At 37.8% G+C, this 23,598-nt stretch overlaps 1 protein-coding gene across 1 annotated transcript in view; it reads right to left on the reverse strand.

The window, feature by feature from the left end:
* The window catches only part of PSPC1 (paraspeckle component 1), a 69,876-nt gene that overhangs the window by 40,489 nt on the left and 5,789 nt on the right, over positions 1–23,598 (reverse strand). The window contains exons 2-4 of the mRNA XM_037037075.1: positions 20,385–20,686; positions 12,221–12,316; positions 7,830–8,026 (exon numbers count right to left, since the gene is read on the reverse strand). Of these exons, the coding sequence (XP_036892970.1) occupies positions 7,830–8,026; positions 12,221–12,316; positions 20,385–20,686 (595 nt within the window). The remainder of the gene's footprint in view (positions 1–7,829; positions 8,027–12,220; positions 12,317–20,384; positions 20,687–23,598) is intronic.

A 23,598-nucleotide genomic window follows, 5' to 3' on the forward strand; every position in this document is an offset into this window, starting at 1 on the left:
ACCCTCCTGGAAATCAGCACCAGAGGGTCCAATTTGCTTGTGGGTAGCAGGGAAAATGAATGGATGCCAGCCAGAGAGTTCAGTGCCATTGTTACCTCTCAGAACCTTCCCCCATATACAGCACCACAACTAAGTGAATACCTAAGGCTCAGCCCCTTTCAATGTAACAGGCACACGAAGACAAAAAATATGGCCCAAATGAAAGAACATATCAAAACTCCAGAAAAAGAATGAAGTGATGAAGAAATAGCCAACCTACTAGATGCAGAGTTCAAAACACTGGTAATCAGGATGTTTACAGAAATGGTTGTGTATGGTTGCAAAACAGAGGAAACAGTGAAGGCTATGAAAAGTGAAATAAACAAAAATATACAGGAAACTAACAGTGAAGGGAAGTGGAACTCAGATCGACAATTCTGAACCAAAGGAAGAAATAAACATCCAACCAGAACAGAATGAAGAAACAAGAATTCAAAAAAAAAAAGTGAGGAGAGGCTTAGGAATCTTCAGGATACCTTTACACGTCCCAACATCCAAATCATAAGGATGCCAGAAGGAGAACAAGAGCAAGAAATTGAAAACTTATTTGAAACAATAACGAGGAGAACTTCCCTCACCTGGCAAAGGAAATAGACTTCTAAGAAGTCCAGAAAGCTCAGAGAGTCCCAAAGAAGTTGGACCCAAGGAAGCACACGCCAAGGCACATCATCATTACATTACCCAAGATTAAAGATAACTAGAGAATCTGAAAAGCTGCAAGAGTAAATGAGAGTTACCTACCAAGGAGTGCCCATGAGACTATCAGCTAATTTCTCAGAAGACACCTTGCAGGCAAGAAGGAGCTGGAAAGTATTTGAAGTCATGAAAGGCTTCATGACTTCACCCAAGATTACTCTATCCAGCAAAGCTATTGTCTAGAATTGAAGGGCAGTTAAAGTCCTTCCCAGATATGGTCAAGTTAAAGGAGGTCATCACCACCAATCCCTTATTATATAAAATGTTGAAGGAATTTATCTAAGGAAAAGAAGAAAATTAAAAACAGGAAAAGTAAAATGGCAACAAACTCACAACTATCAACAACTGAACCTAAAACACAAAAACAAAATCAAACTAAGCAAACAACTAGAATAGGAACAGAATCACAGAAATGGAGACCACATGGAAGGCTATCAGTGGGGAGGGGGAGAAAGGGGGAAACGTATAGGGAATAAGAAGCATAAATGGTAGGTACAAAACAGACAGGGAGGTTAAGAACAGTATAGGAAATGTAGAAGCCAAAGAACTTATATGTATGTCCCATGGACATGAACTGGAGGGGTGGGGGGGATGCTGCTCGGGGGGGGGGGGTGCAGAGGAGAGGGAAATAAAGGGGGGAAATGGGACAACTGTAATAACATAATTAATAAAATATATTTTGAAAATTTTGAAAGAAATTTCTCACAACAAAATCTTGCAGGGGAAACATCATGGGTAAGTTATTAGCCTTTAAAGAGAAAAATTTCATATGGAAGCCTGAAAAAAAGATCAACTCACTTTCAAGAGAGGAAAAAACTCAGGCTTATTTCCAATTTCCCCACAGAAGCATTCAATGCAAGCAAACAATGAAAAATGCTGTCAAGTACTTTAGAAATAAGGGGGGGAGCAAAATTCTATGAATTTTAACCATTCAAGCATCAGTTTAAATACAAGGTTCACACAGTACTTCAGAACATGCAAGAACTCCAGTAATGTTTCCATTAACTCTTCTTAAAGAAATTAAGATAAACATCAGACAATCAAGTGATGAACAGAAACGTCATTCGGTAAAGAACATGTTGAAATGAAAACATAATATTGAAAAGATAGCCCTGGCTGGTTCTTAGTGGACTGAGTGTCAGGCTGCAAACCCGAGGGTTGTTGGTTTGATTTTCAGTCAGGAAACCTGCCTGAGTTGCAGGCCCGGTCCCCAGTGGGGAGTGTGAGAGACGATCACACTTGGATGTTTCTCTCCCTCTCTTGCTTCCTCCCTTCCCCCCTCTCTAAAAATTAATAAATAAAATCTTTAAAAAATATATATTGAATATCCTACAATCATTGCAACATTATTCACACTAGACAGCATGTGCGGAAACCTAAGTGTCCATCAACAGATGACTGAATCATGAAAGTGTGTAGTAGTAAAGATAAACAGTGATGGAAGGAGACTTGTCTTGGGGTGGTGCACACAATACAATATACAGATGAGGTAGGACAGAACTGTACCCCTGAAACCTTATTTTATCAACCAGTGTCACCCTAATAAAGTCAATAAAATCTGTATGTAAAATATGTGGCATACACGACACACAAAGCAGTAATATACAAACACATGCTCACATATATACACAACATATTTACAAAAACATATATATACACAATGGAATATTATTCAGCCATGAGAAATACAAGTGTGTTAGCAAATTTTTGTAAATTCTGATATCCTGCCATTTAAAATAATATGCATGAACTCTTAGGGCGTTGTGCTCAGTGAAATAAGCCAGAGAAAAACAAATACTGCATGGTATAACTTACACCTGGAATAAAAAAAAAGTCAAACCCGTAGAAATATGGCTGCCAGGGGCTGAGAGGGGGAAACAGGAAGTGGTTGGTGAAAAGGCACCAGTTAAAGATGAATGAAGTCTGCAGAACCAATGTATAACATGGTGACAACTATAGTTGACAACACTGTACTATATAACTGAAAGTTACAGAGATTAGAACCTAAATGTTCTCACCAAAAAATAAGTAAAACTAGCTTTATACTTTAAAAATTAAGTCAGTGTCATAAATTCAGACAAACTGGAAGCAGAATTAATAAATGCTCAAGGGATCAAGAGAAAGGAGCAGCTGAATATGCCTATTTCCTTGTTCTTTTTTCTTTGGTAACCAAGAATCAAAAGGTATCATTTAGAGGAAATAAATATATTTCTATTACTTGATCTATCAGTACAAAGGCACTCATAAAGAAGAATAATGTTATTAAAAAATCAGTGATGCAAGAGTGGAGAGTAACAGTAAAATTAATGTCAGAGTTAGTATTATCCACTCAGAGTTTAATAATTACTCAACAAAGGGAACACAAAAATAACAGGAAAATTCAGGAACTGCCTACTAATGACCAAACATACACGCAGAAAGAAAACATAATTTGTAATGAGTAAATGGGATTTGGATCTAGAAAAAACTAAACATTATAAATGAAACAATTACTAAAAGTGCTGGTGTGTCCAACAAGAATCAACATTTACAAAAATTTGCCAAGACATATATATAAATATTCATTGCAGCATTGCTTTCTCTAACAAACTAGAAACAGAATTGATATTAGATATCAATCAGGGGAGGATGAGTCAAATTAATTACAGCTACTTCACAGAATATAGTGCAGCTACCTAAAAACTGAGTCAGATTTACACAGGGTCTAGCAGAAGTAATGCCTACTTCAGTGTGGTTGGTAGGATAATAAATATGTGTTGTTTAATATTATTAAACAATAATTTATAGTTTTGATTTGAACACTTCACCTAAAATGTCACATGGCGTGCTTGAGTGTGATTTTGTTATGTTACAGAATTATAAACTTACGATTTTGTAATAAAATAAATGGGCATTATTTGTGCTGGACCCTGTATCTATGTACCTATGTAGAAACTAAAATAAGCAAGATGCAGAAAAAGATCAAAAAGGGTTTTTTTTTTGTTATAAATATATACATCTACCAAGATATGCAAACATTTTTTTCCACTAAAAGATACAAAAGCCTTGAATGGTCTGGCTGAGTTGGTTGGGCATTGTCCCACAAAGCAAAAGGTTACCGTTTTATTTTAGTCAGGGCACATGCCTATGTTGCTGGTTTGGTACCTCGAAGGGGCACTTACCTAAGAGAGGCAACAGGTCAATGTTTCTCTCCCTGTTTTTCTCCCTCCCTTTCCCTGTCTCTAAAAATAAGTAAATAAAATCTTTAAAAAAATACACGAGAGGCCACTGCTGGGTGGTCCAGTTGACTGGACCATCAGCCAATACACCAAAAGGCTGCAGGTCTGATTCCTGGTCAGGGCACATACATAGGTTGCAGGTTCAAACACAGGTGAGGGCACATGCTGGAGGCAACCAATGGATGTTTCTCTCTCACATCAATGTTCTCCCTCCCACCCTTCCCCTCTCTTTCTCTGCCCCAACCCTCCACCTTCTTCTCTCTCTAAAGTCAATAAACATATCCTCTGGTGAGAATTAAAGAAACACACAAAAAAAGATATAAAAGAGACCCTGGTCAGGTAGCTAGCTCACTTGGTCACAGAGTAGTCCAGATACTCCAAGGTAGAGGATTCCATCCTCAGTAAGGGCACATACAAGAATCAACCAATGAATGCATAGATAAGTGAAACAACAAATCCATGTTTCTCTTCCCCTTCCTTTACACCCCGCCGTCTCTTTAAAAAAAAAAAAGGAAAACAAATTCAAATACAGAAGAAATAGTGACTCCCACAGAAAACAGGTGAGGAAGGAGGAATTTTTTTTGTACTGTCTGATGAATTTTCTCCTGTAATAGGTCAAGTGGAGAGCCCTGTGTTTCTGTAGACCCACGAAACTAAAACTATCTAAAGTCCTTTACTCATCTGAGTACATCCTTAGAATTTTTAAATACATAATTTTAAGATAAAAAAAGAAAAAACTGTAATTTTTTACACTAACAATAAAAGAATTTATCACCTGCATCGTCTGCTGAAATACAAGTTGTGCTTCATTAGAAGAAAACCCAGAAGCACAGGGTGGGATGCATTAAGCAATGTGCTTTTCTAATATTATAAACCAAAATATCATCAGGGGTTATAAGCAAACACCAAATAAAGCAATAAAATAAAAGCTCATGGGAAGTAATTGCAAAATTACTATCCTTCAGAAGTCAAAATACTCTTAGGGGTGAGTCAAAGTTTTCTAAGAGCTCACAAGAGCTCTTTAAGGCAAAAAAGAAATACTGTTCTCAGTAAACCCCCAAGTACCTCAAAACAGCACCTCCTACAACTAAGATTAAGTACATGCTGAAATAATGACTTATACCATCGTCAGTAGCAGCAACAAGATATTTTCAATGCTTTCAACTTGTTATTTCCTAGCCATGTCATAACTGTAGACAGTGGGAAAATAACGAGGCAAAGGGTCTAGCAGAGAACAATCCTTATCAAACCAAACTGCTAGGGCAATCAAGGGACCTAGGAAACAAAAGGTTTTTGTTTTGTTTTGTTTTAAAGGCTTTTTTTAAAGATTTTATTTATTTATCTTTAGAGAGGAAGGGAAGGAGAGAAGGAGAGAAATATCAATGTATGGTTGCCTCTCGTGAGTCCCCTGCTGGGACCTGGCCTGCAACCCAGGCATGTGCCCTGACTGGGAATCGAACTGCAATCCTTTGCTTCGCAGGCCCGTGCTCAATCCACTGAGCTACACCAGCCAGGGCTGCTCTTAAGTTTTTTGTTTTTGTTTTTTAATCCTCACCCTAGGACATGCTTACAGAGTTTAGAGGGAAGGGAAGGGAAGGGAGAGAGGGAGACAAACATTGCTGTGAGAGAAACATCGATTGGTTGCCTTTTGCCTGTGGTCCAGCTGGGGAACGAACCCACAGTCCAGGCATGTGCCCTGACAGGGAGTCAGACCTGTGACCTTCTGATTTATAGGAGAGTGCTCTAACAAACTGAACCATGCTGGCCAGGGCTGTTTTTGTTTTCGTTTTTGTTTTTTAAGTTAGCATTTCAGTAAATGTTTATCTAATATCAGTTGGCTACCCCCAGAGATTAAGGCCCCATAGATGCCTGCCTGGATTTCTGCAGCAGTTTTGTTACTGGATTTTTTGCCACCGTTCTCTAAACCATTTTTTAAATACTGGAGCCCATATTTCTTTGCAAGGTGGAAATTTGATCACCACTCAATCTCTGAATCTGTTTGGTAGATTCTCATTTCCTTTAGGATAAAAATCTGGAGGTTTCCCCTTTCCCTGTTCAGTAAATGTTTATTGAACACTTATGGTCACATCACTGAATAACTATGCTGATGCCATAAAGTTAAAACAAAATCTTGCTCAACAAACAGTAGAAACTAGTCAGATATTTCTTTTAATTTGGACTCTAAACTTAGCAGTTCAGTAAGTTTTCTAGTAAGACTGAACTTATTAATATCATGTATTATGTTTAAAGATAAACAAAGTCCTTTGCAGAAAATTTGAAAATTGTTACCTAAGGTAAAATCAGGAATCATTGGCTGGTTAGAGCTGAAAGAGAGAGCTTCAAGTTCACTTAGTCTGGTGGTTTTGTGGTTTTAAAATTTTGTTACATTTTTCCCAGAATTAACTGGGAAATTAAAAAAAAGAAAAAAGCTTTAGCCCTGGCTGGTGTAGCTCAGTGGATTGAGTGTGGGCCTGTGAACCACACGATTGAGGTTCAATTCCCAGTCAGGGCACATGCCTGGGTTGCAGGCCAGGTCCCAGCAGGGGACTCACGAGAGGCAACCATACACTGATATTTCTCTCCTTCCCTTCCCCTCTAAAGATAAATAAAATCTTTAAAAAAAATCTTAGCCCTGTCTGGTGTAGCTCAATGGATTGAGCACGGGCCTGCGAACCATACAACCGCGGTTCGATTCCCAGTCAGGGCACATGCCTGGGTTGCAGGCCAGTTCCCAGCAGGGGACTCACAAGAGGCAACCATACATTGATATTTCTCTCCTTCTCTCTTTCCCTTCCCCTCTAAAGATAAATAAATAAAATCTTTAAAAAAAAAATCTTAAAGAGCAAAATAACACAAATAAACTAAGTGCTTATTTTAAGAAATACAAACTATTACAGATAGTACAAAAGATGAGTGATAGGAAGAACCAGAAAAGATGATTTGGAGAATTAAAGAACAAAAACAGAGAGGGGAGAAATAACAAGGACAGGCATAGAAAGAAACCTAGAAAGGGGAAAAGTGAACAAGAAGTGAGCTTTTGGTATATATGTAAATAGTTTATCATGCTCTGACTGGTGTGGCTCAGTGGATTGGGCACTGTCCTTCTAACTGAAAGGTTGCCAGTTTGATTCCCAGTCAGGGCACACAGCTGGGTTGCGGGTCCCTGGCTGGGGGCACGGGAGAGGCAACTGGTTGCTGTTTCTCATACATCAATGTTTTTCACCCTTTCTTCCTCCCTTCCCCCTCTTTAAGATAAATAAAATAAAATCTCTTTTAAAAAGAAAATTATAAAAAAAACAGCTTATCTGTTGTTAGGTATTTGACTAGTAATAATGATAGTAAACTATTATGTTATTAGCTCTTGGAAAATATTAGCTCAGTCTCAAGTGTTTAAAATGTTAGATCTAGTGTTCTGGAATCCATATATCCACCAGCATACATGAATCTTTTCTTTATCTCTGCCAAAGAATATCTATTTGTAATCTTTTGGCACATGGTAATCTTAAATACACAGCATTTGTTTTCCTTCTTCCCACCAAAAAACATCTTGACTTGTGACTATAAGCCATTATCTACACACCAAGAATTACCTACTGTGCTTTCCTTTTTTTTTTTTTTTTGCTATCAGAATCATGTATTAGCTACTGGAAAAATTTACTCTTAATTACCTCCAACAACACTACTTATGTAGGGGAAATTTAGTGTTGTTTTTTAAAGGACGTTCTCTCAAAGAAGAGAGAGATTTTTTTCTAATGTGTTGAGTTCCAACTCTCTCTGAACTCCTAACTTGCAACTGGAATATAATACATGTCTGTAGAACTATAAATGAACCCCAGGAAAAAGAAATCTTAACCTATCTACATGAACCCACCTTACCTTGCCTCATCAGCATTAACTGGTGCTCATGCCTGGCGGCTTCCATTTCTGCCTCCAGCTTCTCTTTGGCTTCTCTGATGTTTCTGTCAACCTGCTCTCGCTGCTGCTTCTCCATTTCATCAAGAGCCTTCCACCGAGATGCATACTCAAATTCAAACGTACCGGGCTGAGCAAAACGTGGTGGCTGTTCTCGTTCCCTAAGTTTATTTTTAAAAACAAAGAAAAATGTATATTTAAATGGTAAAACAACAACTAAAAATAAATACCATTTACTGAGCCCTTATGATGTTCATCAATATTCTGCATAAATTGCCTCATGGCAATACTGGGATGCCAACTTTAACAAGTCTGGGTTTAAGAAACTGTCCAAGGATGTGCAGCAAATACACAATGGAACCAGGACTCAAAACTAGGCACTGGATGCTACAACCTGTACTCCCCTAATTATCACCTTCAATAAGGCCTTTCTGGTATTCATTTAACAAATAATGTTAACAAGGCAATCTGCGACATATGAATCCAACGTGCCCTGTCTAGAATAATTTTTTCCCCTGTAAGTTCCCCTGGTAACTTGTAGGCATAGTAGTAAAGGCAGAGAATTTATTAAATTTTATGTACCAAGTACACTGGCTAGGACCAAAAATAAAGTACTAACTTACTATAATTGTAGTTATTTGTTCAATACTTGTTTCCCTTGCTATATTGTAAAACTCAATAAAGACATAAAATGTCTGTTAACGGCTGTACCTCAAGTACCCACCACAGTGCCTAGCACACTGTATACATTTAATATTTCTTAAATAAATGATGAGCAAACAAATAACCTAAAGTCCTTTAAAAATAAAATCATATGGAAATATCTAAAATTCAAAGAAATTCTTCAATTATATTTCCCTATCATAGCTTCAATTAGAAAGTACTGATAAGAACACAATCCTCACCCCACCAATAAAAGTATACATGCCTTGCATTCATAAATTTAACTTCTATTTGGGGGTTAGGAGGAAAAGATGGGTGGGTGAATGGGACAAAGTTCAGCAATAATCAGGGAGGATGTCACAGAGGGTAAGATGCAATAACAAAAACAGCTTCAAGGATTAGAGGTATATAAGGAAAATCAAAATTAACCATGAGCTAGGTAGTGTGACCCTAAAAAACCAGATTTGGATTTTGTTCCTTATAAAACACTGACTAGGAAAGTGAAAGAAATAGGGGGATCTACCACCCACTAATTTTATGAAAGAATTATTAGTCAGTAGTTCCTAAGAAACACTGATAATATAACAATAAGTATTAAAAATACTTTCTTCTCCCAAGAGAAATACTTTTGAAAACAATATGGATTTGGGGAGTTAGAAATGAATTTGAATGGTTGTTCTTATGCTTTGTGAACATTTCCTTTTGAATGTAACTTTTGAGTAGTAAAATTGGGACTATAACAAGATCTCGCAGGTTTGCTGGGATAACTGACTCACTATATAAAAAAACATTGTCTATAAATTCCACTTCTTACCACTACTTATAATTCCATTTCTTGTAACCCTTATCATTCCAGTTTTCTATTTCCTAAATTCAAAGGTATACTCTATTTCAAATTTATAATGACAGGAAATAACCAGGAAAAAAAGGTCAAGAGAACAGGATATCATAGTTAAGTCTTCAAAAAATAGCATGAAAGAAAGATTTAAATGGTTATGAATTACAACTGATTACTGCTACTCCTGCTTCCCTAGAATAATTTCCTTCCTTGCTTCTAGGACACACACCCTATTAGCTGTCCACTCTACTATAATGACTGCTTTCACTCAGTCTTTGCTGATTCCTTCTGATCTTCCCAAGCTCTATGACCTGGAATATTCCAGGGTTCAGTCCTTTAACATAGTTGTCTACCATATGAGATAACTCTGGCCGAGAAAGTTTATCTAAAATCAGCCCTGGCTGGTGTAGCTCAGTGGATTGAGCGCGGGCCTGCGAACCAGAGGATCGTGGTTGATTCCCAGTCAGGACACATGCCTGGGTTGCAGGCCAGTTCCTTGCAGGCTAACTACCAGCAGGGGATGCACGAAAGGCAACCATACACTGATGTTTCTCTCCCTCTCTCCTTCCCCTCTAAATATAAATAAATAAATAAAATCTTTAAAAAAATAAAATCAGATGAAAATGCAACTACTGACTTGACATTCCACCTGAACGTTCAAAAGTCATCCCAAACTTAACATGTCCAAAACCGAGTTCCTGATCTTCCTCATCCAATCTGCTCCGCCTACAGGAGTTTTCAAATCATTAGTAATTTCCATACTTTAAAACTATATCCAGAATCTGATCACTTCTCACTATTACCACTGTGACTACCACTCCATGTCCACAGGCTCCTGAACTTATCTCCCTGACTCCATGCTAGGCTCTTTATAATCTACTCTAAAAACAAAGCCAGCAAGCTCCTGCTAAACTTAAGTCACTGATCTGTTAATTTCTTCTAAAATACAAGTGCCAAAATTAGCCTGACAGTGTGCAAGGACTAACAACCTGTACTCCTCCGAATATGTCACTTACTCTACCTCATCTCTACTATTTCCCCCTTACTCACCATACTCCAGCTGAACCAGCCTCTACACTGTTCCTGGATGCCAGAGTCCTCCACACCTCTGCAAGCTATAGAGCCAGCTTCTCTCCCAACCTTGGAGCTGTCATCTTCAAGTATTACTGTCTCAGGTAGGCTTTCCTAACCCGATGTAAAAGAAACATATTCCTCTGCTCCCCAGCACCCACTTTTCCCTGCCTTTTCACCAACCCCCTTACCACCCACATAGCATGACTTCCTACTCTACTGTGTTCCCTGAGACATCTTCAGCACTAGGCATATATAACAAACACTCCTACTTGTTATCTGAATTACTGAAGGGAAAAATTCAACTACACTAAAATCAAAGAATGCTACTTAAAATAACATGCATAAAATTCCATTTTGAACACAGACTATTAAGTCTTAAAATCCTAACATCCTAAATAAATAAAATATTTAAAAAAAAAAAAAAAAGCCCTGGCTGGTGTAGCTCAGTGGATTGAGTGCAGGCCTGCGAAGCAAAGGATCACGGTTCGATTCCCAGTCAGGGCACATGCCTGGGTTGCAGGCCAATTCCCAGTGGGGGACACATGACAGGCAACCACACACTGATATTTCTCTCCCTCTCTCCTTCCCTTCCCCTCTTTCTGAAAATAAATAAATAAAATATTTCAAAAAAAATATCCTAACATCCGTTTGTCAGAGTAAAAGAAAATACTTCTATGTATACACCAAGAGTATAACTGGTATAATACTTCTAGAGAACCATTTGTCATTCTCAGTCAACTCTAAATATGCATGCTTTTCGATCTAAGCCTTTATACCTCAATTTAGTGTCTCTCTAAACAGTATTTCTCACTACTTAATAGGTGTTTTAGAATCTTCGGTTCATTATTTTGTTTTTTTTCTTTTTGTTCTTATATTCCATTCTATGGTTCATTATTTATCATATATTCCCACCACCAGAAATGTAACCATCATGAGAGTAAAAACAATGCCAAGTTGCACTGGTAACACCTAGAACAGAGCCTGGCAAAAGGCATTCCAATATTTGTTCAATTCATGTTACAATTTATTATAATAAGTGGTTAAAATTTATACATACAGGCAGCTTAACATTAAAAGTTGCATCACACTGAGTGAAAAGCATTTGGTAAAATAACATATAACATTGTGAAAATAGGATACTTTTCCTTTTTATCTCTAAGAGATAAAACTGTGCCAAGTTATTTCTATAGCTGACCTCCCCTACTCAACCTCCCAAAAGTCTCCTTTTTAATATCTACCTGAACATAACAGTTAAACACTTTCATGATATCTAGCTTTCGTTGTTACTCCAGCATAAATATTACTGCCAGTGTTCTCCTACCTATCCACCCCTGCTAGTTATAAAAGTAGAGACCTTTCTAAGTATTCTGTTGATGTTTTAGCCATATACAAAGAAAACTAGCATTCCATGTAGACCAGGCTACTCTTAAGAACCATATTATATGAATAAACAGAACACTTTATAATCCAACAATACTGGAAACCAAATGTGATATAATAAATATCCTTGATGGCACATATCTAAATATCTTTATCGTCCTGGCCAGTGTGGCTCACTTGGTTGGAACGTCATCCTGTAACTGAAAGGTTGTGGGTTGGATTCCTAGTCAGGGCACATGCCTAGGTTATAGTTTCAGTGCCCGCTCCACGTGAGTACAGGATGGAACCAATTGATGCCGCTCTTTCACACTGACATGTCTCTCTACCTTCTTCTCTAAAAAAGCAATGAAAATAAATATCCTCAGATGAGAATAAAATATCTTTATTAATAAAATCTTACTTATGATATTGTTGAGTTTTCTGCATTAGTTTCTCTGGCAAGCCATCTTCATCATCAAATTGCTCCATTGGCTCCACAATGACTGGCCGTGGGGTCCTGAATAGGTAGAAAACATCAGTAAGAATGGAGTCTGGAATTAACATTCTCCTAGCAATTTTTTGTAATTCCAAAAAACGTATTTGGAAAATGTCCCTCAATAAAAAGTTCTCAAAGGTCATCATCATACATACTCATAAAATTGGTCAATTAGCATGTGCTGTGCCACAGATGAACAGTCAAGTCAGACTAAGATGAATCCTTGTTTCTAGAGCAGTCTATTCAAGATGACAGAAAAGTAAACCAACTATGAGCCTTTGTAATCACTGTAGTTAACCTTTACAAAGTACAAAGGATGAGTGAGTACCTAACTCATGTTTTATGTATGTGGTATCATATCCTTGTGTCCCAAGACCTCAAACTCCCATCTCCACCCACTTCCTAGCCTCTTTCTGTCTAACCAGTCTTGTTCAGAAACGTCTTTCTAAAACCTAAAATGAGACCTAAAAGATATCAGTTAGGCAAAAGGGAAAGAGAGGGAGTCAGAAGACACAACACATTCAAGGAGCAAGTTGAGGGGAGGAGGAAGTCAAGAATAGAAAAAAAGGTATATAGTTTATTGAAAAAAAATTTAATTAAAAAAATGGAAGATAAAAGATATGGTTTAAAAACCCTTTGTTTACCATTTTCCTAAGGAAACTCCAAAACTGACAATTCACCCTCCACCCCAAATCCCCTTGCGGTGGATGAACTCCTCTTAGTAGTTTTTACATTTTATTTTTGTTCTCTCAACTACCTGCTGGAGGAGGCAAGCCTGTCATAAATGACTAGACTCCAGGAAGCTTACACCTGGTTTCCTCCAGACTTCATCCCACATGTATTTTTCCTGGGCTGAATGTGCTCTATATTCTTTCACTGTAACAAATCTTAGTCAGGAAACTATATGCTGAGGCCTGAGTCCTTCTACTGAACTACCAAACCTTGAGATGATCTTGGAACCACCCCTCCCTGTTTCACCCCCAATATACCTGAAAGTACACAAATCAAATACAACTTGACATATTCGTATTTTTATTTTCCTTTTTTTTTATTTTTTTAAGATTTTTATTTATTTATCTTTAAGGGGAAGGGAAGGAGAGAAGTACAGAAATATCAATGTATGGTTGCCTCTGTGGGTTCCCTGCTGGGACCTGGCCTGCAACCCAGGCATATGCCCTGACTGGGAATCGAACCTCGATCATGTGGTTCACAGGCCGGTGCTCAATCCACTGAGCTACACCAGCCAGGGCCTCGTATTTTTATTTTCAATCAGTTTATTAACACAAATTTGGATCAAAGCATACTAGTTTCATGTTCTTTATTTGGTAAATAAATGTCTTTAAAAAAAGTTTTAGAACACATAGCTGAATGTTCTGCCATAAACAAATGTGGTGCATAATTTTAGTTTTGGTTGTATTTTTATTGATATAATTCACATACCATAAAATTGCCCCCTTAAAGTATACATTTCAGTGGTTTTTAGTATATACAACCACAGTGTAATCCCAAAATATCTTTTAACTGATCCTAGAGAGAGGCAGAGGGAGAGAAATATCAACCTGTTGTTTCATGTTTTCATGCATTCAAGTTGATTCTTGTATGTGCCCTGACTGGGGATCAAGTCTGCAATCTTCATATCTGGACAATGCTATAACCAACTAAAATACCCAGCCAAGGCCAAAACATTTTCATCACCCTAAAAAAAAAAGCCAAAATCATTAGCCACCAACTCCCCATTCCCTTTCCCCTGGGCCTCTGGCAACTAGTACTCTAGCATATCCTACCTTTAAAAATTTTATTTTCATGAGTGTTACATTTTCTGGTATCATAAAATATTCTTACAAAAATTAACTAGCTACTAATCCACTGTATTACCAACTTGACCAATTCTCTATCAAGAAATTCAGATGTTTCCAATATTTTATTATTATAGTGATAAACCAGATATAATAGACTGATCTTTTTAGTTAAAATATTTACTTCAAGAATACCTCTATTATATCAGTGAGTCAAATAATCTTAAGATTTTTATACCTAATATCCAAATCCCTTCCAAAAACAAAATGACCAATTTTTCTTACAGGAGTTATAAAAACACTCATGTGGCTTCATTTCATTCACTGGATATTCTATTTATTAAACTTTTTTCTTTTTTACATTAACAGAAATTTACTTTCTAACAACTCTGGAGTCTGGAAGTCCAAAATCAAGTCAGCAACACTGGTCTCTCCTAAGACCTGGGCTCTTCTCCCTGTGTCCTCACATTCACTGGGTATTTTTATATCTTTACCAATAGATTAAAAAAGAAAAAAAAAAGAGCCCTGGTTGATGTGGCTCAGTGAATTGAGCACTGGACTGCGAAGCAAAGGGTCCCTTGGTTCGATTCCCAGCCAGGGCACATGCCTGGGTTGCAGGCTACGTTCGCAGTAGGGGGCATGCAAGAGGCAACCACACATTGATGTTTATCTCTCTCCCTTCCCCTCTCTCTAAAAAATAAATAAATAAAATCTTTCTTAAAAAGAAATAAAGGTCCCTGGTTGGGTGGCTTATTTAGTTGAAACATCATCCTGTGTACACCAGAAGGCTGCCAGTTCAATTCCCAGTCAGGACTCGTACCTAGGTTGTGAGTCTAAGCCCTAGTTGGGGTGTGTACAAAGGCAAACAACAGATGTCTCTCTCTACTTCTCACCCCTGCCCCTTCCCCTCTCTCTAAAATCAATAAAAAACAGGTTTTCATAGCTCTGGCTGGTATAGCTCAGTGGATTGAGCACAGGTCTGCAAACCAAAAGATACTGGTTCGATTCCCAGTCAGGGCACATGCCTGGGTTGCAGGCCTGTTTCCAGTGGGGGAGGCACAAGAGGCAACCATACATTGATATTTTTCTGCCTCTCCTTCCCTTCCCCTCTAAAGATAAATAAAATCTTTTAAAAAAATTTTTTAAAAGCAGGTCTTCAGGTGAGTACTTGATACACAAGTTTATTCTTATTTCTTTTTTTTAATTTTATTTATTTATCTTTAAGGGGAAGGGAAGGAGAGAAGGAGAGAAATATCAATGTACGGTTGCCTCTCATGCATCCCCTGCTGGGAACTGGCCTGCAACCCAGGCATGTGCCCTGACTGGGAATTGAACCTCAATCGTGTGGTTCGCAGGCCCACACTCAATCTACTGAGCTACACCAGCCAGGGCTTATTCTTGTTATTTCTTTCTTAATTACCATATTTTCCATATGAACAACTATAAACCTACTTTTGTCCCACCCTGTATTTTCATTTGACTTAACCTGCGATATCTTTAAAAACAAAAAAAGCTACAGCAAGAGGAACTGAACTACTGAGCGCCTACCATGCCTGTGCAGATCTAGGGCATGAACACCTCTAATGGTCTAGTTGTAATTCTAATGCTCAACAATGTGGATGCACCATTATCATCAGAGATAAAAGTTTTTAACCCTCCCATTTTCTACCTCTTGTAATTTCAAAACTGTATTAATACATAATTTACATGTACTTTTGCAATATGTTAATAATTATATATACTGCACGAGTATATAATCCGCATGTAATATACAGTATTTTAGGACAATTTAAAAGTTTTAAAGAGAAATCTTGATTACACAAGATCTACACTTAGAAACTAAATCCCTATGATACCAAACCTATAAATCACTTGAATTATCACAGATTTCTTGAGGTTCAGTCAGTTCATCAATAAATATTTGATTACTTATAAGTATAAACACTGTATTTGAGGTCAGGAATACAAGAGTAAACAAAATGATTATTTTACAAAACATCAGCCCTGGCTGGTGTAGCTCCGTGGATTGAGTACAGGCCTGTGAAGCAAAGGTTCACTGGTTTGATTCCCAGTCAGGGCACATGCCTGGGTTGCAGGCCAGGTCCCCAGTAGGGGAAGCATGAGAGGCAACCACACAATGATGTTTCTCTCCCTCTGTTTCTCCTTCCCTTCCTCTCTCTCTAAAAATAACATGGCAACAGGTTTAATGACTTTTAATTACATAGTTTTTAATTAAATGGATATAGTTAGTAGTTAGTTGGTGGCTAATGATTTCATGGATTGATAAAAGTCAATATTGTGAAGATGTCAGTTCCCCCCAAATGAGCTGCAGACTCAATGTAATTCCAATCAAAAGCCTAGCAGAATGTTTTTTTTTAAATGACAAACTGATTTTATTTTTTTTATTATTTTATTTATTTTTTAGGGGAAGGGGAAGGGAGGGAGAAAGAGAGAGAAAGAAACATCGATCTGAGAAACATTCTGTTGCCTCTTGCATGCCCCCAAACTGGGAACCTGGTCTGCAACCCAGGCAACCTTTTAGTTCTCAGGCCGAAGCTCAATCCACTGGGCCGTATCAGCCAGGGAAACTAATTTTAAAATCAGTAAAGTTTGCTATGGCTGGTGTGGCTCAGTGCATTGAGCACGGGCCCGCAAACCAAAGGGTCACAGGCTCAATTCCCAGTCAGGGCAAGTGCCTGGGTTTCAGTTTAGGTCCCCAGTTGGGGGAACACAAGAGGTAACCACACATGGATATTTCTCTCCCTCTCTTTCTCCCTCCCTTCCCGTCTTCCTAAAATAAATAAAATATTTTTTTAAAAATAAAAAATTGCCCTGGCTGATGATGTAGCTCAATGAATTGAGTGCTGGTATGGATCCCAGTCAAGACACATGCCTGTGTTGTGGGCCGTCCCAGGCTGGAGGGCAGGAGAGGGAGTGTGAAAGGCAGCCAATCCACGTTTCACACACATTGATGTTTCCCTCTCTCCCCCCCACAAAGAAATAAATGAAACTTTTAAAAAAACGAAAAATTACCAGAACAATTTGAAAACAATAAAGTGGGATGATACCACCCAATTTCAAAGCTCAGGCTAAAGAAAGTACAATACAGGTATAAAAATATACTGATCAATGAAACAGGAAACAGTGCAGATGTTTTACCCAGATGTTTATTAAAGATAAAAAGTAAGCCCTGGCTGGTGTAGCTCAGGGGATTGAGTGCAGGCCTGAGAACCACACGATCGAGGTTCAATTCCCAGTCAGGGCACATGCCTGGGTTGCAGGCCAGGTCCCAGCAAGGGGACTCACTAGAGGCAACCATACCTTGATATTTCTCTCCTCCTCTCCTTCCCTTCCCCTCTAAAGATAAATAAATAAAATCTTTTTAAAAAAGGATAAAAAGTAACAAAGGAGAAGGTTTTTTTTCAATTACTGGTGTTAAAACAACTTGATACCTAAATGGAAAAAAAACTGAATTATTACCTTATATCATACTCAACATGGGATCACAGGTACAAATTTAAAAGCTATAAAATTTCTCAAGAACCCTGGCCAGTGTGGCTCATTTGGTTGGGCATCATACTACAAAGGTCACAGATTCAATTCTGGGTCAGGGCAACATGCATGGAATCAATCTCCGGTTGGGACACGTGCAGCAGGCAACTTATCAATGTTTCTCTCTCCTATCAATGTTTTTGTCTCTTTCTCCCTCTCTTATCCTCTCTCTAGAATCTATAAAAACAATTTTTTAAAATTTTCTCAACTAAACATGAGAAGTGATTTACTACCTTAGGAATGGTAATGATTTCATACAAGGATACAAAAAGCACAAATCATAAAACAAAAAAATTGATTATTAGACTTCATAAAACATAAAAATGTGTTCTTTATAGTACACTAATAAAGAAAATTAAAAAGCCACAGACTAGGAGAAATAGTCCTAATATACACCTATACTCGTTGTTGGTTAATGCAGTAAGACAAACCACCTAATGAAAAAATAAAGAAAAACTGTCAACGCACTTTACAAAAATAGCTAAAAAGCACATGAAGAAATGTTCATTATTAGTTGCTAGGAATTTAAAATGTGTTTAATGTGTCTTTTTATTTTACCCCTCACCCAAGGATGTTTATGGGTTTCAGGGGAGGGGGCAGGGAAAAAGGAAAGAAGGGAGGGAGAGAGAGAAAGATAAACAGACATTGATGTGAGAAGGAAACAATGATCAGTTGCCTCTGTACATAACCCCACTAGGAATCAAAACTGCCATCTGAGTATGTACCCTGACCAGGGATCAATCCTAGAACCTTTTGGTACACAGGACAATGCTCCAACCAATAGAGTCACCCAGCCAGGGTAGGAATATAAAATTTAAACCACAATAGACACATCTATACTCAGAATACATAAAAGATAGACTCCTTTTCTGTCACAAAAAAAAAAAAAAAGATGAAGACTTTTTTGGTAAGGATATGGAGCAACTAGAACTTTCTCATTCAGTGCTGGTGGGAATGTTAAATGGTATAACTATTTTGGAAGAGCTTGGCAGTTTCTTATAAAATTGAATATACAGCCATTTATTTCCACATATTATTCAAGACCCATGAAAGCATAATGTTCACAGGAAGACTTCTACACAATGGTTAGTAGCTGGAATCACCTCAGATGTCCGCCCAAAGGTCACTGGACAGACTGTGGTTATGATCTATGATGAAATACAACTCAGCCATAAAAAAGGAACAAAACTGAGCCTGGGTAGTGATGCTCAGATGGTTGGGCATTAGCTCATGAACCAAAAGGTCACCAGCTCAATATCCAGTCAGGGCATACATTTCTTCAGTGGCGACATGAATGTTTCTCTCCCTTTCTTTATCCTTCCCTTCCCCTCTCTCTAAAATCAAAATTAAAAATATTTTTTTAGAAAAAGAAAGTATGAATATAATGATATGCTAAGCAAAATAAATCAGACACAAAAGAGTATATACTATACAATTTCATTTATATAAAATGTTAGAAAATACATGCCCTGGCTGGTGTAACTCAGTGACTTGAGTACCAGCCTATAAACCGAAAGATTGCTGGTTCAATTCCCAGTCATGGAACATCCCTGGGTTGCAGGCCAGGTCCCTGGTTGGGAGTGTGCAAGAGACAACCAATCGATGTGTCTCTAGCACATCAATGTTTCTCTCCCTCCCTTCCCTTCTCTCTAAAAATAAAAATTAAAAACTTTAAAAAATCTTTTTAAAAATAAAATATTAAAAAAGACAAAACTAATTTATAGCAACAGAAAAATCAGTAACTGCATAGGACACGAATAATGGGGAATAAACACAAAAAGGCACAAAGGAACTTTTGTTGGATGATGAAACTATTCTTTATCTTAATTGTGGTGATAGGTTGTATGAATATACATACATCTGTTAAAACTCATTGATTTAAAATTTGGTACATTTTAATATGTGGAAATTATCACCCTGGCTGGCCTAGCTCAGTGGACTGAGTGCGGGCTGTGAACCAATGGGTTGCCAGTTCCATTCCCAGACAGGCCACAGGCCTAGGTTGCAGGCCAGGTCTCCACTGTGGGCCACCTGAGAGGCAACCACAGATTGTCCCTCTCTTTCTTTCTCTCTTTCCCTCTCTCTAAAAGTAAATAAAATATTTGAAAATATACATTAATAAAGTTAATTAAAATATCACTTATTCATTATTTAAATAAAGACATACCTTGTTTTATTGTACTTCACAGATACAGTATTTTTTACAAATTGAAAGTTGGTAGCAACCCTATATTGGGTACTATATTTGCACCATTTCCCCAAAGCAAGAAAGTATTTTTTAATAAGTACATTTTATAGACATAATGCTACTGTACACTTAATAGACTACAATATAGTATAAACATAATTTTTACATGCACTAGAAAACCAATATATTTCATGTGACTTGCTTTATCACCACATTTGCTTTATTGTAGTGGTCTGGAATTTAACCCACAATATCTCCTGTATTCCTATATAAAACTTTGCTTTGCATATACAAGTTCAGTAAGTTAAATTAAAATCATAATATGAAACATTCCTGAGATACAAGTATACATCAACAAACTCCTGTTGGAAGAAAATATGACCCCGATTCCTAAGAGGTAGACAAAAATTCCTTATTTATATTCACTGAGTATTTACTCAACATCTACTTACCATATGATATGACAGTATGAACTACAAGGAAAGACAAGTTCAGAACAGAGAGAAACCAGTATGTGACTGCCTAGGAAACTGACAAAATGTTTACAACTTACGTTGTTAGCAAGAACGCTCCATCACCACATCTTTCCAGAGCCTTTCGTGCAGGAGGTTTCGCCGCAAATTCTACAAAACCTTTTCCTGTAGCTCTACCGCGATCATCCACAACCACAACAGCTTTCTCTACCGGACCAAATTGGGAAAATGCTTGCTCTAGAAGCTCATTGGAAACAACTGGAGAAAGGTTCTTGACAGTCAGGGCTGCTCCATGTGTAGCAAAACGAATTCGGAGAGGTCTGCTCTTCAAAATGGTGCCATCAAGCTCTGCTTTTGCAATTTCAGCCAGCGTTCTGGATTCCTTTTTAGGAGGAAAAAATTACTTTTTAAAGATAGAAATAGAAAAATTGTAAATAGTAGTTTATTTCTAGGGAGACTAGCTAGTGAGCTGGGTAACTTTAGGAAGTGACTGATAGTATCAATTTGTTTTTGTGTCTTTCAATTTTAGCATAACATGCATTTTATTAATTATTTGATATAATCTTAAACATTCTGAGTACAAAGTCCCAACACCAATGTCCTATTAAAAGCCATCACTTTGCCCTGGCCAGATGACTCAGTTGGAGAGCTGGCTGATGTACCACATTGCAGGTTCAATCCCAAACCCAAGCAAAAAACTAGGCTGCAGGTTCTGTGTCCTGTCAGGGTTCTTACAGGAGGCAAAGGATTGATGTTTCTCTCTCTCTCTGAAAAACAATAATAATAAAAAAAACCCTCTGACTGGTGTGGCTCAGTGGATTGAGTGCCAGCCTGCGAAGCAAAGGATCATCAGTTAGATTCCCAACCAGGGCACATGCCTGAATTACAGGCCAGGTCCCCAGTTGGGGCAATCACAAGAGTGACCATTTTTAATATCTTTCTACAAAATATTACAAAGAAAAATGAATCTAACTTTTTTACAGATATTCAAAATGGTCACTGTTTTTTACTCTTAATAGCAGTAGTCCTAGCAAATTTTAATGAGTATCCAACTGGGAATATAGGTACTATATGCCTAGTATGTAATAATCCAACAACTGAGACATAGATTTTAGGAATGGAGTCTTGAATTAAAATGCTGTCAGGTATTATTGGGAATGGGAAGGGACATAAGCAAATTTTATGGAATGATAATAGTGTTCTGTACCTTGGTAAGAGTTTGAGTTAAACAGACTGATGTAATTGTCTAAAATCACCAAATCACAGGCTTAAAAGTTGAAAAATTCACTGTATGTAGATTTCAAATACCTCAAAAAATAATACTAGACTTTAGGTAATAAACATGCCAGAGTTTTTGTTTAAGAGTCATAAACTGATGAATGATGGAGAGTCGAACAGATATGTGAAAAAAAACATATACAGCAACATTTAACTACAGAAACAAGGGGGTAGGTTATGCATATATACATATATGATATGCAACAAAATGGGGACAGGAAGAAAGAGCTTAGTGAGGACGTGGTAAAACTGTAGTGTTGCTAGCACAAATCACATTGTCAAATTCAAACACATCCACAATGCCATTTTTTTCCCCAGGGAAAGCAAGGAACCTCAATGTTTGTTAAATCGAGTTAATTTTTTACTGTTAGAAATGAGTTCAATTTTTAATACTTTTTGGCCCAAGGAATGTGTTTACACTGTCAGAAATTTTCAGTGTCATAATCCTTTTATTTAAAAGTTTAGCCCAGCCATGGCTGGCGTAGCTCAGTGGATTGAGTGCGGGCCTGCGAACCAGACAATCGCGGTTCGATTCCCAGTCAGGGCACATGCCTGGGTTGCAGGCCGGTTCCTTGCAGGCTAACTACCAGCAGGGGATGCACAAAAAAAAAAGGCAACCATACATTGATGTTTCTCTGCCTCTCTCCTTCCCCTCTAAAGATAAATAAATAAAATCTTAAAAAAAAAAAAAACTTAAAAAAAAACCCAAAAAATAAAAGTTTAGCCCAGGCTAGTGTGGCTAAGTGGACTGAGCACCAGCCTGCAAACCAAAGGGTCACCACTTCAATTTCCAGTCAGGGCACATGCCTGGGTTTCAGGCAAGGTCCCGAGTGTGGGGTCCACAAGAGTCAATCACACACTGACGTTTCTTTCCCTCTCTCCCTCCCTCCCTTCTCTTCTAAAAATAAATAAAGTCTTTTTAAAAAAAGTTTATATTGTTCATGATTTTAAATGGTTCTAACATCACAGTTTTTTTTAGCCTGAGCACCACTGACATCACAGGCAAGATAATTCTTGTTGTATGGGCACTGTCCTGTGCATCGTAGGATGCTTATGTTGGTAGAACCAAACCCATTTTTACTACCAAATGTCTCTTGACACTGCTGAATGTCCCATGGGAAGCATAACTACCCCATTTGGGAACCACTGCTCTAAATGTGTACTGAAGCATGTGTAATCAATTAAAAATATATGTAACCAAGTAGTTACTATATGCCAGCCACTCATTACAACACACACATATATTCTCTTTCATTATCCTTGCCACCAGTCTTATGAAGTAAGTTGTTTCACACACTGCAAATGCTGATTGAATCTATACACAAGTCACAATCACCACCAATATACCACAGATTCCACCTTTCAGCTGGTGTCCCCGCATCACTCTAAATAAAAAGTAAAACTACAGGTTCTTAACTGAAAGCAATAGAAAAAAAAACAAAATAAAAACAAGAAACTAAGTGACTACCCAAGACAGAGACTGCTTAAACCAGGGCAAAGGGTGTCCAATCCACAGCCCACAAAGGCTATGTATGTGTCCCAACACAAAAATCATAAATTTACTTAAGACACTACTTACTTTTATTACCTAGAAATGTACATTTTTCCACATTAGTGACCACAAACTTGGGACCTGCTCAACAATTTTAGGTTCACAGGATGAGTCCCTAACCCACTGGGCCACATTAGTCAGGTTCACAATGATCAAAGGGGCTACTGTATAATCAGGGTTACTATGCAAGGACTCTTTTGCTTATCTGTGGTGACAGATATCAAAAAAAATTATGCACAGACCTTTTCTTTGCTCATCAGTTTTCATTAGTGTTTGTGTGTTTACTGTGTGGCCCAAGATAACAATTCTTCCTGTGTGGCCCAGAGACACCAAAAGGTTGGACACCCCCTGAACTAGGGTCTAAGTATTACCACAAGACCCTTTCTGAAGGCTCTTTCCGAAGCACATGATCTTTTCTCTCACTGTTTATTAGTGGTTAAAATTCGCCACTGCAAAAGTACTAA

The sequence above is a fragment of the Sturnira hondurensis genome, unplaced genomic scaffold, assembly GCF_014824575.4.
Source record: "Sturnira hondurensis isolate 20B ecotype Veracruz unplaced genomic scaffold, ASM1482457v3 Scaffold0022910, whole genome shotgun sequence".
In the NCBI taxonomy this organism is placed as follows: Eukaryota; Metazoa; Chordata; class Mammalia; order Chiroptera; family Phyllostomidae; genus Sturnira; species Sturnira hondurensis.